The 20,664-nt window shown below is 39.6% G+C and overlaps 1 protein-coding gene across 2 annotated transcripts in view; it reads right to left on the minus strand.

The window, feature by feature from the left end:
* Positions 1 to 399: 399 nt before the first annotated feature.
* Positions 400 to 20,664, minus strand: part of fgf13a (fibroblast growth factor 13a) — a 91,463-nt gene continuing 71,198 nt past the window's right edge. For both annotated transcript variants that reach the window (XM_080502558.1, XM_080502559.1), the window contains 3 exons: positions 17,758 to 17,861; positions 7,292 to 7,490; positions 400 to 2,447 (listed from right to left, as the gene is read on the minus strand). In XM_080502558.1, the coding sequence (XP_080358684.1) occupies positions 2,311 to 2,447; positions 7,292 to 7,490; positions 17,758 to 17,861 (440 nt within the window). In that variant the 3' untranslated portion in view covers positions 400 to 2,310. The remainder of the gene's footprint in view (positions 2,448 to 7,291; positions 7,491 to 17,757; positions 17,862 to 20,664) is intronic.

Raw genomic sequence — 20,664 nt, forward strand, 5'->3', positions numbered from 1 at the left:
TACTCACTGGGCAGCATTGACACAGACACAGGAAAAGCTGAAGCAGTGGAGCAATTTTCAAGTATCAAGTCTTCTTTCATGTCTAAAGGAGATATTGATTTATTAGATGGAATAAACCTTATAAGCTGGTACACCTGCTGCAACCCCGAGGCAATTAAAGGCATATCCCACCTTTAAAAGATGTACTGGTGTCCGTAGACAGGAGAGCAGCAGGAATAAGAGGATGTTCAGGAGGTTCTCAAGGGGGAAGGCAATTCAAGCGAGAATTCTTTCAATGCAGCGGTGTTTGATGAGGAAGAAAACAGAAGTCGTCGGTTTAGAAAAATAAGGTCTGACACTTTTTAAAAGTATATCTTAATATAAACATTTTATTCAGTGCATTTTTTGTGTATACAACAAATAATAAACAACTGGAAGTTACCAGGCAGTTTCAATGTCTGCCTGTATATGTTGTTTTTTTTTTGTCAGATTTAGCCTGGTAGTTTGGAACACATGATCAAACATGGGTTAATACACATAGCCTACATCATGCAGCCCTAGACCAGAATTTCCCTGCTTTCTCCCATGCAACAGATAGGTTCACCTAATACAAACCACCTCCAGAGGAAACCAAGAAAGGAAAGTCTCCCAGAAGCATGTGCCAGAAATAACTTATGTAGCTGTAGGGAAGAGTACATAGCCCAGAAAAATGGGTCCTTTTTGTACATATTTGTGTTTGTACATGCCCTGTGCAAGAAAGGGAAGATGTTCATTTTTGTAAGTTTTTTTTCTCCATTTTTTTTTCACTTTTACAAATATGACATGTCCTATAAAATGTTAAGCCACCTAAAAGTCCACAGTATTCTTTTTTTATTTATTTATTTTAAATATAGAAAATATTGTCACCACAAGAAGTTACTCAAACACATAACAAGCATCCTGGGAAGGGTTTTTCCACCATTTCTGTGGTGAATCGTATCAGTCAATAGAAGTTGACAAAAAAGGAAGGCTGAAGGGGTGGGGGGGTCGAATCGAAGGATGACACAAGCACAGAGGGAGGAAACAGATCACGAGGACAAGAGCTAGAGACATTGTGACACAGTGGTGACGAAAGGAAATGGGGGACACATAAATATTGTTTCATACCTTGGCCATTGAGCATATCAGCAAAAAGCACAACATCAAGCACGCTGCCAACTCCAAAGTGTTTAAAATCACTTCCTTTGTCAATTTTTCTTCTATTCACAAAATCCTTGCTTTTTTTCCATCAAAGATGTAAAAAAAAAAAAAAAAAAAAATCCAGCTTTGCCTCTACACTGGCTTGGTTTTCAGCGGCTTAAAGGGACACTCTTTCGTTCTGTCTTTGGTTTGCTGGAACCCATTTCAGTAAAGAAAGTAAAACAACAACAAAAAAAACCAAATACTGAACAATGGCAAGGGAAGAGGACAAGAGGAGACAAAAACATAAAAAACAGTTATTAAATAAAAAGCTCTCAGCTAATTCAGAAAATTAGCACAAATCAAGGTGCAGCTGCGGCATCTCTAGAAAATAAACAAACAAACAAACAAATAAACAAACACAAAATCTGCAAGAGAGCCACACTGTCCCTTATATTTCAGGTCAGTTAAACATAGGCTTCATTTTCCCATGCTAGAGAGCTCAATCTCTGAGCGTGTGCACTAGGACGCAGGAGAGCTACCATCTGGTTGGCCACAGTCCCAGTAGCGGTAGACTGTGCCTCACCAGGGAGTTTATAGGCTTTGTATTCACAGAAGCATGGATGAGACAAAGATCAGGGCTTGTACTGTGCCACTGCAGCCTCGTCGACCAGCATCGATACCGGCCGCCCTGAACACCTGCATGTCTAGCTCGCTGTCCCCGTCTGACAGATGCACGTGTGCTTGATGTCTGCAAGACCTAAATAAACTTTTTGTCCACAGGAAATAAAGTTAGAAAGAAATATAAAGATGAACTAACTTGTATGCATCCTCATAGTGACTAAGATAGGAAATAAATCTCAAGCCCAAAACAAAAATTCTAAATTGTTTTTAAGTCCAGAATGATCTATGTGCTGTTAAATTGTTGTTGTTGTTTTTTTTCCCACTGTTTTTTTTGTTTTTTTCTTTAACCGTTGATGCTGATTTAAGGGTGACTGACTACAATGGATTTTTAACTGTAATATTTTTTGAGGGTGTTTGGATGTTGATGTGTGATTTGTTGTCTTAGCTAGTAGTGAACCGCTGATCGGAGAAACAACTCTGCTTGGATTCATGCTCTGTTAGAGGTAAGGTTTCGTGGTTCGGCCCCAGGCCTGGGTTTGGGCTGACGGGCTACGTTGACTCGTTCTGGCTCACGGCTTTTCCTCCGTTGAGGACAGCTGAAGCACTCCGACTCTTGGTGGGCGTGCCGCTGCCAGAGCGGGAGAACTCTGTCAAGTCATGAAGGGATGGCTCTCTGTACATTGCCACTGTGGAAACACACAAGAAGTCATACAAAGTGACATTTTAGATTTTTTAAATATTAAAGAAGTGACAACTCAGAACAAGACCAGGCACTCGTGGCTTTTAACAATTTGACAACATCCGAGTATGCATTTACTCAGCTGCTCTAATATTTGTTATTTAATCTACTGTACAGCATGGGCATGATGACCTGTGATATTTAGGCCAGTTTTTCCAACAAAAACTTCAACTTCAACTGGGTTGATGAAATTTCGTTGATGAAATTGCAAACATCTGCTGGGACGCCTTCATCAATAGTGTGATTGAATGTGTGTTGAAATGGATAAACCTCTAAAATGTACAATGGAAATCAATTAACCATCTTTCAAAATAAAGGTAAAGTAACACATGCCATTTCTCATTCCGTTACTTCTGTTGATTCTTCCTATGGTTTTCTCAAAACAAGCAATCTATCAGGTTCACCCAAAAATAAAATTTCCAAATGCTGCTCCTTTCTGTCCATGTTCGTTTGTTGCTTCCTTTACAAACTGTCTCTTTCTTTGAACTCGAAAAAAATGGCTTCTGCCATCTCACTCCTTGTGCACTTACACTACTAAATATCTTCTCAAGGAGCTCACTTAACTTGTCCTTTCCATTTATCACTGGCAGTTGAAACTTCTTAACCTAAGTTGAGGTCTTTGGGTCTGGAAATGTTGCAGTACAACTGAAAATTCGCTCGACTCATTGCATTTTAATGCTTTCAAAGAAACGAAACGAGCATCAGAGGTGACAGCCATCCAGCAACCATTGTGTGAGAGTTTGAGTTCTTTGAAAACTCTTTTCGCTTTTAGTTGAGGAGGAACCCATTTGCAGTGGTAACAGCGTGAATTAAAAAGTAATGAAGTCATGGATGTTTCATGACAGTGTGAAAATAGAACTAGTTATGATTAGGGTTTATATTGAGTTCAGTAGTGCATACAAGCATCAACTAAATGAGTTGGAGTGGATGCAGAAGCAAATTAATGACACTATGCAAAAGTGAACATGTGCATTTTTTGTCCATGTCACCTAAAGGTTTATTATTAAAACCACATATTTTTTTATTAATAAGGTGATGTTCTTTTATATAGCGAGTTTTATCTTTTCCTTAAATTAATTCAAGTCCATAGGTACAAATGACATTTAATGATATGCTTCATGTTACTGCAAAAAAAAAAAAAAGTTAACCTAATGATTTTTATTTTGATATTTTGTAAATTAAGTCATACAAAACACTCAACTGAACCTTCACTACATCGTCTCTGCAATCCGCTGAATCCCAAGATCTCAGTAGATTAGCTTGGTGGTGAAGAAGCAGTAGAAAAAAAATGAATTAAAAAATCACATATTCACAGCATGTCATTATAAATTCAAGAGTTGCTAGTGCTTTGGCTTTGCTGTGTGTGCAGCATCAGTCCAATGTGCATCTCAGCAGCCTTTTCGGAGAAAAAAAAAAAATCAGTAATCTGAGGTTCACAGTCTTTGGTTTCAGGATGTTGTCAACATCCTTCTGCCTAGAATGCTATTTGATGTTCACTCCTCAGGGAGCCTGTGGCTGAAACAGCAAATGCAGGCCTTCTGACGCTTCACTTAGCCCAGCATTTTTATGTTACAGCAGCAATCCCGAGACAGGTCTTGTGTGCACGCATCAATCATCGACAGGATTTTGCTGGGAAACTGCTAATGATGAGTGCCAGCCTTGGTAGTGACAGCTTGATGTGCGATTATAATGGTGGGTGACGGACCTCAGGATTGTGGCGTCACCTCCACACTACAGCTGCATTTCATTTTTAAACATTAATCCTTGAACGACAACTAACAATCTTGTAAATTTCCAGACTTGCACTGACAGACCAGACCTGACAGGCTACACACTCTGGAGGCAGCCATTTGTCTTTTATATCGGGACTTCCTGGAAGAACTTCAAGAGGATATTTTTCTGTTTAGGACTGACACGAGTTGAACTTGCTTCATCCAGAGGAAGACAGAATGAGAGGATGTGGCCAGTCTTGACGGACTGGAACCTAAAGAGAGGGGAGCAATGTCCGGAGGAGATGCCATCGTAAACGCTCAGACAGCTTCCTAATTGCACCCCGCAACACTGCTTCTAAATCTCTATGGGATTCTGGAACTCACTTACCACTTTACTTATCTGAAAGCTCTCACTGAATAACTAGCTGAATGTGAAACTTGCAAATACAGAAAAAAAGGGGTTCTTTTGTGTTGGGAGTATGGATATTCCAGGAAGACACTTGATGTTTTCCTATTTTTTTAATTTATTTTTTTATTCTGCTGCTCTTCAGCAAACTCCTCAATCTGATTTGAGATGCAACCCACATCAGGCAGTCAAGGGCAATGGTCTCTGTCATCTGTTACAATTACTGTCTCAACGCACCTCATATTCATCCTTGTTGTTCACTTCTTCACTTTCTGAGTATTTCTCTCTCAGCAAAAGCGTGGCAATCATTCTCTGGCTAATGCCTTTAAGTGTGCTCGAGACCCCCTGGAATGCCCGGTAAACGAAAGTGAAAAGCTATTATGGTGATCTCAGAGGGCAGATATGGACTCTTAATACGATGCAAGCTGGAGAAGTGTCACTAAAGATGCATCGAGTCGAAGCAGCATTTGATCAAAAAGTAAAAATAAAAAACAAAATATCAGACGGTCAGCACTATAATTTCTGATGGATTGCTGAATGAGCGACCTGATCGATGTGTAAACACAAATACATTGTGCTTTTTGTTGAAATTAAAGCTGCCAGGCAATATTTTGAATGGCTGTTGAACTGTTGTGGCTTTTTCCTCAGTTATAAATAAACACTGGGATTATTATACAAAAAATGCTCTTATAAATAATGAAAACATGTCAAATTAAAGAGCGCTTCATTCCATTCTATTTTGAAATATTGATATCAACATTTATAGGCAGGCACAAACTTGTCAGTGTTTCCGTGTTATATAACTCTTGCATGCAGTTTGCAGCAGGGATGGGAACATTGATTTTTATGAGGAACCTAATTATGACGTAGTGAGTAATTAGTAATTCTACAACATGGATATATTGGATTATGGTTTCTAGTTTCATAAAATGTAAATTCAATTTTACACTTCAAATATGATAATTTAAATAAGAAAATGTTCAAATGTGGTCAGAATGACTTTTTACTTCTGAGAAGATATTAAACCAATATTGTTTTAATTTTTGGAAATGATTTTGCAAGAAGAGAAATGGAGGTCTATATTTGAACATGTCTGGTCTACAGTCTCCCGTGTCTTCAGCCTCTTCTTTGCACAGATCTCCTGCCTCATTAATGGAGCTCTGACTATCTTTGCTGTCACGCTGTGATTCCACCCGCCTCTTTCCGTGCGTTATCCTCACTGCCATCCAAAACATTTGAGATTTTAAGTCCTGTGAATAGCTTGTTAACAACGACTAGCTGCTGCAGCAGTACAGCGGACATTGATTCAGTCAGGTTTCCACCATCCAACACCAACAAAATCGTCCTGTTTTCTGGGCCTCAGTACTGTTAATCGGGGCTTGGCAAACCAATGGTAGCTGAATATTAGATCCTCAATGTAAGACAACAATATTTTTTTCACCTATTTCTCAGAAGAAAATATACTGGTGAAAAGCTTAAAGTTTGATATATTTGGCACAGGCAGATTTATACACAATATTTCACACAGCAATCTATATAAAATATTATGCAGCTGAATCAACAGCCATACAAGTAAAGTAAAACAGTCACATATGTGACATGTGCCCTAATAATCATAGGAGATTATACGAGAATATAAAGGCGTAATGGGGAACATGTACATAAAAAAAAAAATCATGTTTAGTGTGAAGGGTAAGGCTGGCTGCATTAGTAGAAACGTTAATGTGAAGGCAGAAAGAAGATGATCGTAACTATATAAAGAACGAGACAACAGATCTAGATTGTGCTCAACAATCACCAACTTCAAGGAAAGAATATTTGCTGCAAGCGTTTCATTTCTTACTGAGACTAAAAAGAAAATGAAAAAATCCCCCAAACACAGCGCTCTGCTTTTGTCTCAGAGACAACAGACACTCCCACTGTTTCCGCTCTGCTGACAGGTAAATCTGCGTCGTGTTGAAGATGAAAGGACTGTGGCCTTTTCAGCTGAGACAACAGAGCCATTTCTCTCTTTTCCTCCCTTTTTCTTTTGTTACATGCGACCACACATATCGATGGGTGCGGCTCTGTCATCAAGCTGAGGCCCTGCGTGCTACTCTTCATATTTCAGCATATTGTCCCAACTGTATGTAGTTAAATATGATGTTTGACCCGTGTTTTGTTGTCATCTGAACAAGTCAATGCAGAATTAGATGCAGAATACAATAGTGGAATAAAAGAAAAGAAGAAACCTGTGTTTTAGTTGTATTTTATAAATGGGATTTGTGAATGAGCTGCTTATTTTTTTAATAAATTTAAATAATTTGGTTTCAGTATATGGCTCGGCTTAACCTGTAATGAGGATACTGTACTCTGACCCACCAAAAATCACAAATTGGTTTCACTTGGACTGTCATCATCAGAAACCATTTTTTTAGGAGTTAAAATAATAATTATTAGCTGCATGAACCTGAAGTATATCGGAAATCAAAAACAAACTGGGAAATTCAATCAGATGTGTTTGTTTTTGTTTTTTTACACCCACACACCAACAAATACACCAAGAAAACGATCACAATGGACAATTGAGTTACAGCAACTTCATCCCCGATGCTGATGCCAGTTCATGATCTGGCAAAACTTCATGATCTTTTTGGAAACCATGGAAATGTGAAAAGGAATCAGAAAAGTTACCTTTTAGAGGTTTTGGAAGGAAGTGGGCTGCTGGCTTGTTCTTCTTGACATGGTTCCCCTTCATGATTTCTCCTTCCTTGTTCAGACCGAGGTACCAGCCCCTGCCCGACTGCTGCTGCCGGTATATCATGGAGGAGTATGTGACATAATAGTTCTCAAACACCGACTCCTTGAATTTGCACTCTGGTGTAAAGTGTTCCTGCAGGGGGAGGACAAGCAGATACAGTGTATACGAGTTGTCAGACAGTGGTTTCCAAAGTCTCAAGAGTCTTTGACATCCTGTTATAAACTCAAGCGTTTGAAATGCAATAGTTCATTACGTTAAAGTGCAACTTAATAACGGTACGTTGCACCGCACATTCAGCACACACACTCTGAATGGGATGACGACGTAGCAACTATCTCAGGGCTCAAGGCTTCTGCGCTAAAATTTTTATCTCCAGAGAATCTTCTGAATCTATTCATTCCATTTATGATGCTGAATAATGTAGCACTTTATAGCATAGATAACAGTGATATGACAGATACAGAGAGTCATTAATAAAACATTCAGGCGAGATGAATGGTATAGTCTCATTTGGTCCCAGCTTTTAATTATTCATGGGCAGTTCATTATCTTTTAGAGGTTTGTCCGTTGTATTTAAGATATTGTTGGACAAGCCCATCTATTGCTGCCATTTGACTTTGTCGCTCTGTACTTCACTAATGTCCTTTCATGCTGCAAAAAACCAAACAACTCAACAAAAACGATTACAATGCTTTTACAAGCTGTCTTTAATAGGATTACATGTAATCTAAGTGCACTTGAGTACTGCGCAGAAGGTGTTTGTCCACCTTTCTTTATGTGCTATCCAAGTCTTTCCTCTCTTCGAGCACTAATGTACTTGCTGTGAGAGAAAACTCCTTAGAGACATGCAAAATTCATCTACTGGACTTCAAACTGTGCAAGAGTTCACTCGCCCTCTGCGTTAGCTTTAGAATCCAGTGCTTCAGTGGGATTTGGCCATTAGTGCAACAGTGGGGCTGAGGTTTATTTCCCCTGTGGCAAGATTTTGTGTACGAGTGTGTGTGTGTGTGTGTGTGTGTGTGTGTGTGTGTGTGTGTGTGTGTGTGTGTGTGTGTGTGTGTGTGTGTGTGTGTGTGTGTGTGTGTGCGTGCGTGCGTGCGTGCGTGCGTGCGTGCGTGCGTGCGTGCGTGCGTGCGTGCGTGCGTGCGTGCGTGCGTGCGTGCGTGCGTGCGTGTGTGTGTGTGTGTGTGTGTTCAATTTGCAGAGTTGCTTGGGCACTAAGCCTGCAGAACAAAGTCTAATCAGTTAGAAGACAATTCCCCCCGAGACACCTTGAGGGACCTCAGACAACACTCAAGTCAACTAAAGACAAGACAGGCTCATCAGCGGTGAGCCCTTTCTGCTTTTTATCATTATATTGAAAGAACGCCTTGCAAATGTAAATACACTCAGGATATGCATGCACAGTTTGAATATCTCGTGGGTCAAATTTGCAATGGGCATTGAGAGCTCGGATGTCTCTGTCAGACCAAAGCTCATCTTGTTAGAATAACCGAATTGAATACATCACATTGGTGAGACTGATAATACGTCAGTAAGGCCGCAGAACCACAGCGAGACCAAAACCAACAATGTGTCACTATCAGACATGGGAGTCATCTGTATCAGCCTGTTCAACAGCATCACTGTTCACGGACAGCAGTAGCACGGTTTCGAAAGGCTGAATGAGATCCATGTTTGATGACGTGCTTCAAATGAGGCCTTTGTATGTGATGCTGCTAAAACACCGAATAAGCTGTTTGAAGTATAAGCAGTGAATGGCAATGACTTTCACTTGATGAATTTGTTAAAAGAGCTCTGCTATGTCACTTGGAGCCTTTTGCCACACTGTGCCCACTCGAGACACAAAGCTTACACCTACCTACAGTACAGTTACTGACAGTCACACTTGTTTGTCACTCCAGCTTACAGATTTAGCTTTCACAGATCACTACAGACGCAAATGTCATGGCAGCAGCATCGCTGGAGCTCCAGGAAAGTTGTCACACACCACTTCCTTGGTGATGTTGAATCAACCCTGAATCGATTGAGTTTCAACACTAGTCATCCAAAACTTTATCATCACACAAATATTAAGCCCATCTAACAACCAGTAATCTATTAAACCATAATGATTTATTAGAAACACACTCTTCAAAAGAATTTGCATTTCTTCTTTAATTTCTAAACTGTATGGACATATAAACACTAAAGGTCGGGTGTGCACAATACAACATAGAAAATTCATATTAAAAAATCACATATATGTATCCTCCAAGCATTTCTAAATATGCTTTGTCCCAATCAACTTTTTTCTGCACTGATAATGCATCTGCTTGAGTCGTGCACAAGTCAGGCATGAGTGAAAGGTTGTCTGAAATCACATACTGCCATTAAGCACTAGAAAGTGTCAGCACAACTGATCATCAGCAGGGTAAATTGAAGATCTCATACAATGCACTAAACCCATCTTTTTCCTTTTAAGTGGGTGAACATTCCAACATCCTCCTGTCATACCCTTTGCAAACGGCATTAAGCACAAATAAAGCCAACATTTATTTCAACATTGCTGAAGGCAGCAATTACTTTCAGAAAGACATTATTCAAAGACGAGGAATGAGTAAAGTAGATTATCATGCAGCCATTTCTGTTGTTTAACTACCAGTTCTTGGAGAAGATGCAGGACATTTCCCATGAAAAACATCAGCTTGTGCCACATCCTCCTTTCCAAACTGTTAACAGCTCCAGAGCTGGTGTAGCACAGTTTTGCCTTTTTGATCAGTCTTCAGTTTGTTTGCAACTCTGCCACTAAAGCACATGCCCCAGCATAGTGCAGCACGCGTTGTTCTGCATTCAGGACAACGCGAGTAGTGAAAGATTTGTGGTGTCTATCTGCACATGTTGAAGAAAGTTGCCCCACTAAAGGAAAAGTATACATCTAGACTATCTATGAAGCACTAAACAGTCTTAATTTTGAAGTGGATACAGGAAGTCATTACATTCTCCTGATCAAATGAGTCAGTTTGTCATTTGGATTGAAACGTACTCACACTCACTCAAGTACTCGCAGACTCACATACTTACAGATCCACTTCAATACTAATGTACTTTCTCACATGGACTGTACACATACTGACTCACATACTCACGTCTATGCCCCTGTACATAAGTGCTTACTTACTTACATACTTGTGTGTTTATTCTCATATTCACTTCACACATTCATCCACTTATAAATGTGCATGGTGTATTGGACTTTGAATTAGTCTAATTTCATTTTATATTTTCAGTCACAAACGGACAAAAAGATACCAACTGCGCTTTTTGTGACTGTATCATGATCACAGCGAGTTTGGCATTAAGCACATTTTATCTTGTTTGTTTTTAAAGCAACATTTCTTCTATCCTCTCAACATAATTACAAAAACAGCTTTTATTCATTGTTGTCTTCCCCTGTATTTTTAATCTTTCTCCCTTGTTTCTGTCTTAACTGTTCACCTCCATCAGCTCCTCATTGTCTTCGCTCTCGCTTGCTTTAAGGCTCAGCCTGATTCAGCCTGATTAGCGGCAGTCTTAGAAAGACTGCACGAGCAGCATTTGGAAGCGAAACAACAGGCTGCTCCCAAGCCAGGAGTTCTGTTCTACCTCTAATAATGAGCTTATGTGGATTTGGCTGGTTACACTTGTCCTGGAGAATAAACGAGTCTATTGATAAACAGACACGTACAGTTAGATGCAGGCAGTTACAGCCAAAATGGAGACGAGGCTACTGGCTATAGTTGCTGTGTTGGAGTGGGTCTGTGGACAACAGACTCGCTCAGACTAAAACAAGGAGGGGCCAAAATGGCAGGGGATCCCCATTTTTATTCTTACAGTGACAGACAGAAACATTCACATTCTTTTGAATTGAATCCAGTCACGTCTTCTTCAGTCAATAGCAGGTCTATTGTTCACTGAAACCAATCTCCCCATGGAAAAAAAAAAAAAACCCCGCTTGCATCACTTTAATCACGACTCCAGTGCCAGATGGAGTGAAGGAGAAATCACTTAAAAAAAAAGAAAAGCAGGAAACAATATGCATAAAAATGTTATCTGGTGTGGCATCTCTCTGCACAGATCTCAATGGCTGTTTGGACCAAATGGACTTTAAATTACCCGTTAGTTGGGCTTTCCCTTAAAATATAAAATTGTAACAATTTCATGTCCAAAATATAGATGACTGGTATTTGAGCCTCTGCAAGACATCCTCTGCTTTCTTTAGTTTGTCCCCATTATTAAGAGATTTTTTTTTCTTCTTCTTCAGGGGTGAGTCATCTTTTCCGGCTCAAACGTGTGCTCTTGGGTGATCATGCCTCAGGGACACAGGCAACAAAGATAACCGAAGGCAAGAATATTTAAGGATTTAGAATTAGTAATTATTATTATTCTAATACAGTGTGACCTGCTTAATTTATATTTATATCTCTCCATCACTTCTAACACCTTCATCCTGTTCAGGACCAGCGGTCCATTCCAATTTATACGCCTTTCCGCTCAAGCTGTTTTTTGGGGATATATTTCTGGTGCCTAACGTATACTGTATTATATTTAAAAGTATAGTCAAAACATCCACAACTTGTTTTCATTGAATTCACAGACCACGACATTTCAGCAGTACAGCACAGCTTGATAAGTTAATGTCAGTTTTAAGAGCAGGTACGGGCATTTAAAGCATTGCCTAACAAATTCATAGATCCTATTTTCAAGTCATTCAGCTCTGTGGAGAATTTCTTTGTTGACAGAAATGGAAATCTTGTTTCACTGCGCTGTGCTCACTGCAATGTAAACAAGCTGTCAATGTCTTCACCTCCCAATGGCTGTTCTTGCAAACAGACATTTCTTGTACAAAAATTTGTTTACACTAGTATATTATCTCACAGGCAAAGGTCACAGAGATGCAGAGAATGGTCTTATGTTTTACAACAAGAGGAGATCCCAGCTGGCATCATGGCTGTATTGGCTGGGCTTTTTAGTGTCTAATAACTGCTTATAGCAAGGAGACGTTTTATCGGCTGTGCTGCGCCTACAGAGCTGAAAGATGTTTCCTTGTCATCTTTAATGTCCGTGTCTATAAAACACATCTAACCCACGGTCCATCTGGGACACCTTTTTTTCCCTCACACAATGAAAAAGTGGTAATGGTCGCTGTGAAATGAATATTGCATGAGCACAGCAGTCTCATCAAGAAAGCCCTATCAATTATGATGCACTCTTATGCAGTGTTCGGTTGGCTTTAAGGGGGCAATTACACCCCAGTAATGATTCCCTGATCCAATCAGCAGGGGCAGAAATTTTGGATCTGATCTCTTCTGTAAAGATATTGGCCGAACCCTTCACAAAACAAGCCAACTCAATGCTGTGCTTGGCCCCAGTGTCTTCAGCTGCCATACTGCAACTAAAATGACACCAATTATGCCAATACACTCAGAGCAGAGCGGAGTTCCAGTTTCTTCCCAGTCACATCGATGCTTGTGAGACTTTGGGAAAACTAAAGCTATTGCTGGGCCGCACAGATAAATCTTGTTAAATCCGGCTTTTCACAGCTCCTGTCTCCTTACGAGGGTGGAAGTGGATTATAAAGCACCTTTTTCCTTGGCTGAAGATTTAGTACACTCACAGTGTTGGAAAATAAATTGGAGGGTTTTAATCTAGTGGAAAAGACCCTCGCAAATACCAAACACAAATAGGCGCACCCACACAGTGTACACATCCAACCTGGATGTACACACACACACACACACACACACGCACACGCACACGCACACGCACACGCACACGCACAGCACAGCACAGAGTAGTTAATGACACAGCTCACTGGAGTGAAACCTTACAGCAGTGGTTATTTACCACAGACATTGTGGCTGCTAAAGGGCTGAAAAGGCATGGGTGTGGGCCAACGACATGTCGAACACAAGTGCATTAAACGTGAACACATATTGTAAAAGCTCAATGAAATACAAGCTTCTTTAAAATCTCTTTGGCAGTAATTTATTTTTTTCCATTCTACACTCAAGCTGAAAATATATACCATACTGATTCAATTATACAAGATGAATCGCTTTTTATAAGACATAGTTAGTGGTTTCATACCATGTCATTGTCGCTGCGTGTTTGATGTGTATCACATTAAACCTTAAACAGTTTGTTAACAATATCCAGCACGTGATTCTGGATTCTCCTCCTCTGGTATGATCACCCAGTCATTCGTTGAGGTTTGAGTGTCTTCATGGATCCAACATGTTCATCTCGTTTCTTCTGCTCTGCATAACTTGGCCACTTTTCCCAAAACTATCTCCAGAAAAAAAAAATCCTCTCTACCATTATGGTATCAAATTTTAAAGGATAAAATGTTTTTCCATACTCCAATGTCCCTAATAGAAGATATCAATTTCTCTAATCTTTTTTAGAAGTAGAAAATATCCCTAATCCAACATAAAAATATGTGACTGATACTTTACATCACTTGAGATGAAGTCCATTTCATTTTGAACATGTATATGGCTCTTAATGCATCTTCAATGAATTGGCTCATAAAACTTATTTATGGGTTAATGTATGATGCTGCGATTCGCTCACAAAGTGTACAACTGTACGGATTTAACTGGCACATTTTTGTTTTTTTTTGTTTTGTTTTGTTTGAGAGCCTGTAAAACCTGATAAATATCTCTGCACCGGGAGCACTGATCTCTCCATTTTACACACACTCACAGCAGTCTAGACGAGAATCAACTGGAGCCTCGGTGACTCACACTAATTCAAATATGACCCACCAGCAAATTATTAACAGCACTGCAACGGCACCTCGTGAGATATGCGCACCCCACTTAGCTGGGTACGTAAAAACATAGTTCTCATTTAAAAAAACAAAACAAAAACACCCCACAAAAAATGTTTTTTTCCCCCCCAGGAAATCTGTTGATTAAACTATATATTCCTGATTCCACTTATACCACCAACTTAATTTCCCCCTCTTATTCGAACCATAAGACACTTCTGAAGGAAGACGTGATCATCGGCTTGGACAGAATTAGCCGGGTCAACAGAAAAAACAAAAAGCTTATAGTAAGTAGAATACATATTAATTTGTTTCTTCCTCTCCCACACATTGACGCTGATGGATGAATATATTTTCACTGGTGCGTTCTGCCTCACCCACACATGTGCACTCTTTTTTTTTTTTCTCTCACTCATTTCTCACACTCTTGTTTCTTGGTGTATGTTATCTGCTTCAAACTCTACATGCATATGTGAGGCGGTTCTGTCGGCTCTAAAAGCTAAAAGTCACTGATGTTTTTAAATGCATGTTTCATGCATGGCGTCGGTGCACAGCAGTGCAAAGTCGATCCTAGCAGCAGCAGCAGCAGAAGCGACACACTTCTTTCTCTCCCCCCTACCCTGAATTATACGTCATCTGTTGTCTCTTCGCTGTTGATTGGGATTCTCCCCTGGACGCTCACCAGCTATTGGCCAGTTTAACGTGCAGTTGCAGGCAACACTTTCCCATAGCAGCAGCAGACCTGGCAAGACGGGCACTAATAGGGAGCCAGGTTTACATTCACTTCAGCTCCCTGTCTAATTTAGCTGAAATAGTACACACTACAACCTATCCTCCCCCACAGCATTTCTCCAACATTACACACCAACATTATGTACTGTATTTAATGTGAGGGCTGCTATTTAACACAGCACTGATGCTGCAGTAAGCCTGGGTGTTTTTAGACGTTACATTTTCAGTATTGCGTTTCTCTTCAATATTTCTATGTTTTAGTTGGAATCTTTTGGCTTTAAAAATTTTTTTTAAACAAAAATCCCATTATATTGAGAACACATCTTTGTGTCACAGATCATCCTCATATCAAGGGGATGAAATTACAAACATGGTGATGTTTTATTAATGGAAAAACAAAACAAATGCACATTGTACTGCTGTTGAATGTTAAAACACCATCTGAGTTAAGCATTGTGAAAAATACTTACAGAATCCTAACAGCAGCAACCTTGGGTATTTCTGTGTGTCACTGTGCAAATAAAATGCTATGGAGGACTTGGTGCAGAGCTATTTCTGTAACAGTGCAACAGATGGAAGCAAGACTAAAACATATGAAGAATATTATGCCCTTTTAAGGAAGTTTTAAACTGTCTGACATCCAATATGTTCCTGAGGGTTTGCCAGTGAACAAAAGCAGAAAATACTTCTACAGCAGCTACTTGAACTGTAGAGGTTTTATGATAAGGTTCCATCTTTTCTTTAAATGTTATCCAACAACTTGCTTAATTACTGACCGTCTTTAAACTCAAATCATTAAAGCCTCTCACTAAGTGCTGTGGATTGGTGGGGGACTGTGATCAATAAGTATGTTAATGTGAGTGTGTATGTGTGCGGAGGAGTTGATGGAGTGTGTTATATTTTAATTAATTCTGTATATTCCCCCTCAGGCATGTTTAGCTGGGGCAGTACCTATGTTGACATACATATCGCTGTAGCTCATTTTAATCCAGTAACAGACAAACTAAATGACAGCCGCAGAGCAGTGATTTGTCTCGTTCTGTAAATGTTATAGTTCTTCTTGTTTTCGTATTTTACCGTTCAGGGTTGCCAGAGTAGATCATCTTCTGATAGTTTCTCTCCTGTGTAGTCATTCCTCAAATCGAACTCTTGCATGTCCTCTCTCACTGCTTCCACGACCTTCCTTTTCTACTCTTGTTGGGCAACTTCATCGTCAGCATCGTTTTTCCTACATAGATGTCTTCTCTCCTACATACATGACTAAACCATCTCCCTCTGGTGTAGTCTTTGCTAATCTTGTCAGTTTTGCTCACTACCAGTGAAAACCTCAACATATTCAGTGTACCTTTCATACCTCTTCCCACTAATTCAAAGTGACTATCAAGATTTTAATTTATGGCACTAATTTGAATACTATAGCGCAAGAGTCCCTGCTTCTAATCCGATATGATGCGTATGTACTTATTGAATTTTGACATGATTTTGTTGACTTGGGATCACATTGTAAATAAGAGAACAATTAATTGGTGCTTGTAGGTCATTTCAGTAATTTTAGAGGTACACTTACACGACTTTCTGTCATCACAGTGAAAACAGCAAGTGTGTTCCACATATGTAAATCGAGCATCTGAAAATATTTAATAGCAACATGCTGGTTTATCATTTATGCAGCTGCTCAAATCTGAAACTTTGATCTGCAGGAATAGCACTAGATTTACAAACTGTAATTGGACAAATTACACAGCAGGAAGACTAACACTAAATAACAAAAAAAAAAAAAAATCAACACAGAATAGTGAACATGACTTTTTGGATATTTGAGCAGGGCTTCTGTCATATTGAAATACTATTATGATGCAAAAACTTATTCTAAACGAGTGGAGTTTTATGTGATAAAAAAAAACTACAGCAAAACAAGCCCAAATTTTAAGTATTTAAATGCCATCTGTACTATCATACCAGCCAGCAGAGAGTTTCAGGTAGAACCCACCAGGTTAAAAAGAATGGCATTCTCAGTATGCTAAATGTTTGAAGAGTACGGCATTTTCCTTACCAGCCTCCTGGTGACATTTTCCCTGCATGCCAAATGAGTTACAAACCAGTATCACTTTCACATGCCCCCGATAAAACATACTGACTATAATGCAATAAGATGTGACCATTGATGAGTTTTAATATGGCTTTAATTTTTTAATGGAGTATTTTATTGTGCCAATACTCTTCCAGTACTAGGACATCTTGCTCCAGTAAGAGCGTTTCAGAGCCAATGTTTGCTTTTTCGGTTCAGGTTGTGTTTTTCATAGCCAGATTTTATTTTCAACATCAGAAATTTAAAGTCAATATTTTTAGCTCTTTGTAAGACATTTACCACCACATAATAGTCTTGTGTGTGTGTGTGTGTGTGTGTGTGTGTGTGTGTGTGTGTGTTAGGAAAGAAGATGACCAGGAACACTGTTCGGTTTGCAGCTGAATTATTCATAACCTAGCACATTTAATTAAATATGAAGAGCCACCTGCCACAATCGGACATGTCACTGCTTAGCCTGCTGACACTCTTCGAACTTTTTGTTGATTTTTTTGTTGTCAAATAATATCAGAAAATAATGTTCCCTAATCAGCCCGGATGATGTGTCTGAGTGGGCAATGTCAGAGATTGTTTGTCATTTACACAGATAAGTAAAAATAAATAAATAAATAAACAACCAACAACACTTTCAGCAAAACAACATTTCCATCTATCACTCCTCTCTTGTATTTTTGTTTTTTTCGTCATCATGTCATGTTCTTTAATTCAGACAGAGCCCATATTTTGCAATAAATACAACGAAGATGGAAGGTGAGGTCCATCCATCAAATACAGACAAACACACTTACCGATGTGTACAAGAAGCCCTCACTGTTCATAGCCAGATAGAGTTTGGTTTGCACCCCCTGGATCGCCACCACTCGCAGCCCCACTGGAATAAGGTTGAACATGGCTGGAACAAAGCAATAAAGAAGTAGAAAATTAATAATACACGCAAACAACAAAGCAGCCTTTATCGTGTCCATTAAAAAGAGTAATGATTTTTAGAAAATGAATGAAAAAATGTTATTGACCATTTTATTTGATCCAAGATGTTAATTGATAACAATATACATCTAATCCAATCCAACTTTATTTATATAGCACATTTAACACAATAACCAAGGTTGACCAAAGTGCTTCACAGTTAAAAGTAATAATAAAACAATAAAACAAAACAGGGAAACAGTGAGTAAAAAACATGTGTATAAGCAACAGTTAGTCAGACACAATCTATTTCGATTGGCGGATGGTGAAGATGAGCGATTAATACAACCAAGGTATGCAGAAGTCCATTTATGACCACATAAAATGTTGAAATCATGACGCTGATGGGCTACATCAGCAGAAGAGTACACTTGCCGTCAGCTGAGACCAGAAAACTGATGCTACAGTTCACATCGGCTCAACAAAATTACACAACAGAAGACTGGAAAAATGTTGCCTCATTTGAAGAGTCTTGATTTCTGCTGCCACATTCAGACACTTGCGTCAGATCTCTGTGTGAACAACATTATCAGTTCAGGCCGGTGCTGGTGTGATGATGATGGTGGAGGTATTATCTTGGCACACTTTGGACTCTTTTCTATCAATTGAGTATCACTGAAATTCCTCAGTCTAACTGAGCATTGTTGCTGATCATGTACATCAATTAATGACCACAGTGTACTGATGAACAGCTCCAACAGGTTACCACACCATGGCGCAAAGCTCAAAGTGCCAAGTGGAACCAAACAAAGTGGGGACATATATTTATATCTGTGACCACCAGGGGGCTGAATGAAGCCTGGAAGCTTTTGAGGCTGAGACAGCCACCAGCAGTGAGGTACATCTCCACATAATTAGTGTCAGCCTGCAAAGTGTGTGTGTGTGTGTGTGTGTGTGTGTGTGTGTGTGTGTGTGTGTGTGTGTGTGTGTGTGTGTGTGTGTGTGTGTGTGTGTGTGTGTGTGTGTGCGCGTACACACCGAACCCACAGGCGAAAAAGAGGAAAGCACGTGAATTTCCACCTGACCGTCTGCCTGCTTCTTTTTCCCCAAAAAAGGGAAGTACTGCTGTTTATAGGAATGTGATTTCAACAAATAATGTTGCAAATAGACTCATGACACACCGCTTGTATACATCTTTTCATTTTTAACATTGCCTGATGTCCTATGACGGGTTTATGCACATATGTGAAATAAAAGCAAAGCTCTTGCATCTTTGTGCAGCTAAGCTGTGAGTCATGTCCTTACTATAGATGCTCTTGTCAGCCACTTACTGGATGTGTATCTGCAGAGTCCTTTGTGCGAAGTGCCGTATCGTGGCTTTTCTTAAATTTCATTTTGTCTTATCGCTGGCATTCTGCACATCCTTTCTTTTCTGTTTCTATATAAACATGGACGATGGGAATGCCTAATATACCACTACATTCACTGCGTGCAGTAAACAGGCATTGCCGTGGACACAGTCCGTCATTATAATCTTTAGTATAATACCAAAAGCAGAAGTTCTCAGTGTTGAACATTTCTTCTCTTTTTTTTTTGTATTATTATTTATATATTACATAACCAGACCTCCTGTTCATTTCTCCTGCAGCTGACTTCAGCTTACTGATACCGATGCTGTTGTTCATGCATCCTAAATTCTCACTGATATTCTCGAGCACAGCATGGCTGAGTCACGTTGTTAACCGACTTCACCTCACATTAAAAGTGCACCGTCTCTCAAATTCATAACAGTCAAATACTATTGCAGATATTAAAGAATGTCCCCCTCCCCCAGGGAAAGTTAAACCACTGTCTACAGTTTGTATCGATGCTTGCATTGCTCACATGACACTTCCGGTTGAATGGTCACACTGAGCCTTTAATATATAGCCTGTTTTTGGTGTATTATATTCAACCCTTAAACAGATATATATTAGGCATATGCACATTTATCTGTTAACTATTTCCCCTCAAAATTCAGTTTGAGGCGATCCCAGCCAACTATAGGTGAAGGTATGGTAGCCTTCTCGTCTTCTCACGCTAACATAAACTGCACTTTTTCCAAGAGCATAATTAGCAAACAGCAAATTAATTCAAACTCTGTTACTTCCTCCCCACCATGAACCAATAGAAAACAGTTTATCAAGGGGAGACTACTCTTGACTAACTTTATTTCTACTTTTCCAAGTATTCTTGAATACTGCAGTGCGGAGGCTCAGCAGCTTCTTGCCAGAAATGCAGGCTACAGGTTACAGATGGCACTATGAGAAAACTTTCTCCACACAGCCATTGTGCAGATTGATCCATGCTGGCTTTGCTGTAAATAGAGCGAGAGGGGATGTGAGGAAGTGTTTTCATGAGTAATCTCTAACTCTACCCTGGCAAAGCAACAAGATTTGTAGATTCATTCTGCTGTGAATTAGAGACTTTTGTATTGGTATGAATACATTTTTGCGTGTTTGCAAAAAGAGTGCAGATGAAATTGTTCAGTAACTTACTTTCTGAAACATCTGGCTACCTGAGAAGCTCTTGTTTTCTTTTTTTTTCTTCTTGTTTTTATAAATGCAGCCTTCAACAGAGCGTCCTTCCCCTGGGACTTCCACCATGATGCACACACACACGCAGCTTCACTCCTTTCAGGAAGATTACCAGCCAGTGTATTGACGGACATTTTCAAGAGGGGAAACTCAATTACTTCCTGACTCCTACAAACACCTGAGCACCTTGAAGAGGATGACAGGGCCGCCACC

This window comes from Blennius ocellaris, assembly GCF_963422515.1.
Source record: "Blennius ocellaris genome assembly, chromosome: 9".
NCBI classification, from domain to species: Eukaryota; Metazoa; Chordata; class Actinopteri; order Blenniiformes; family Blenniidae; genus Blennius; species Blennius ocellaris.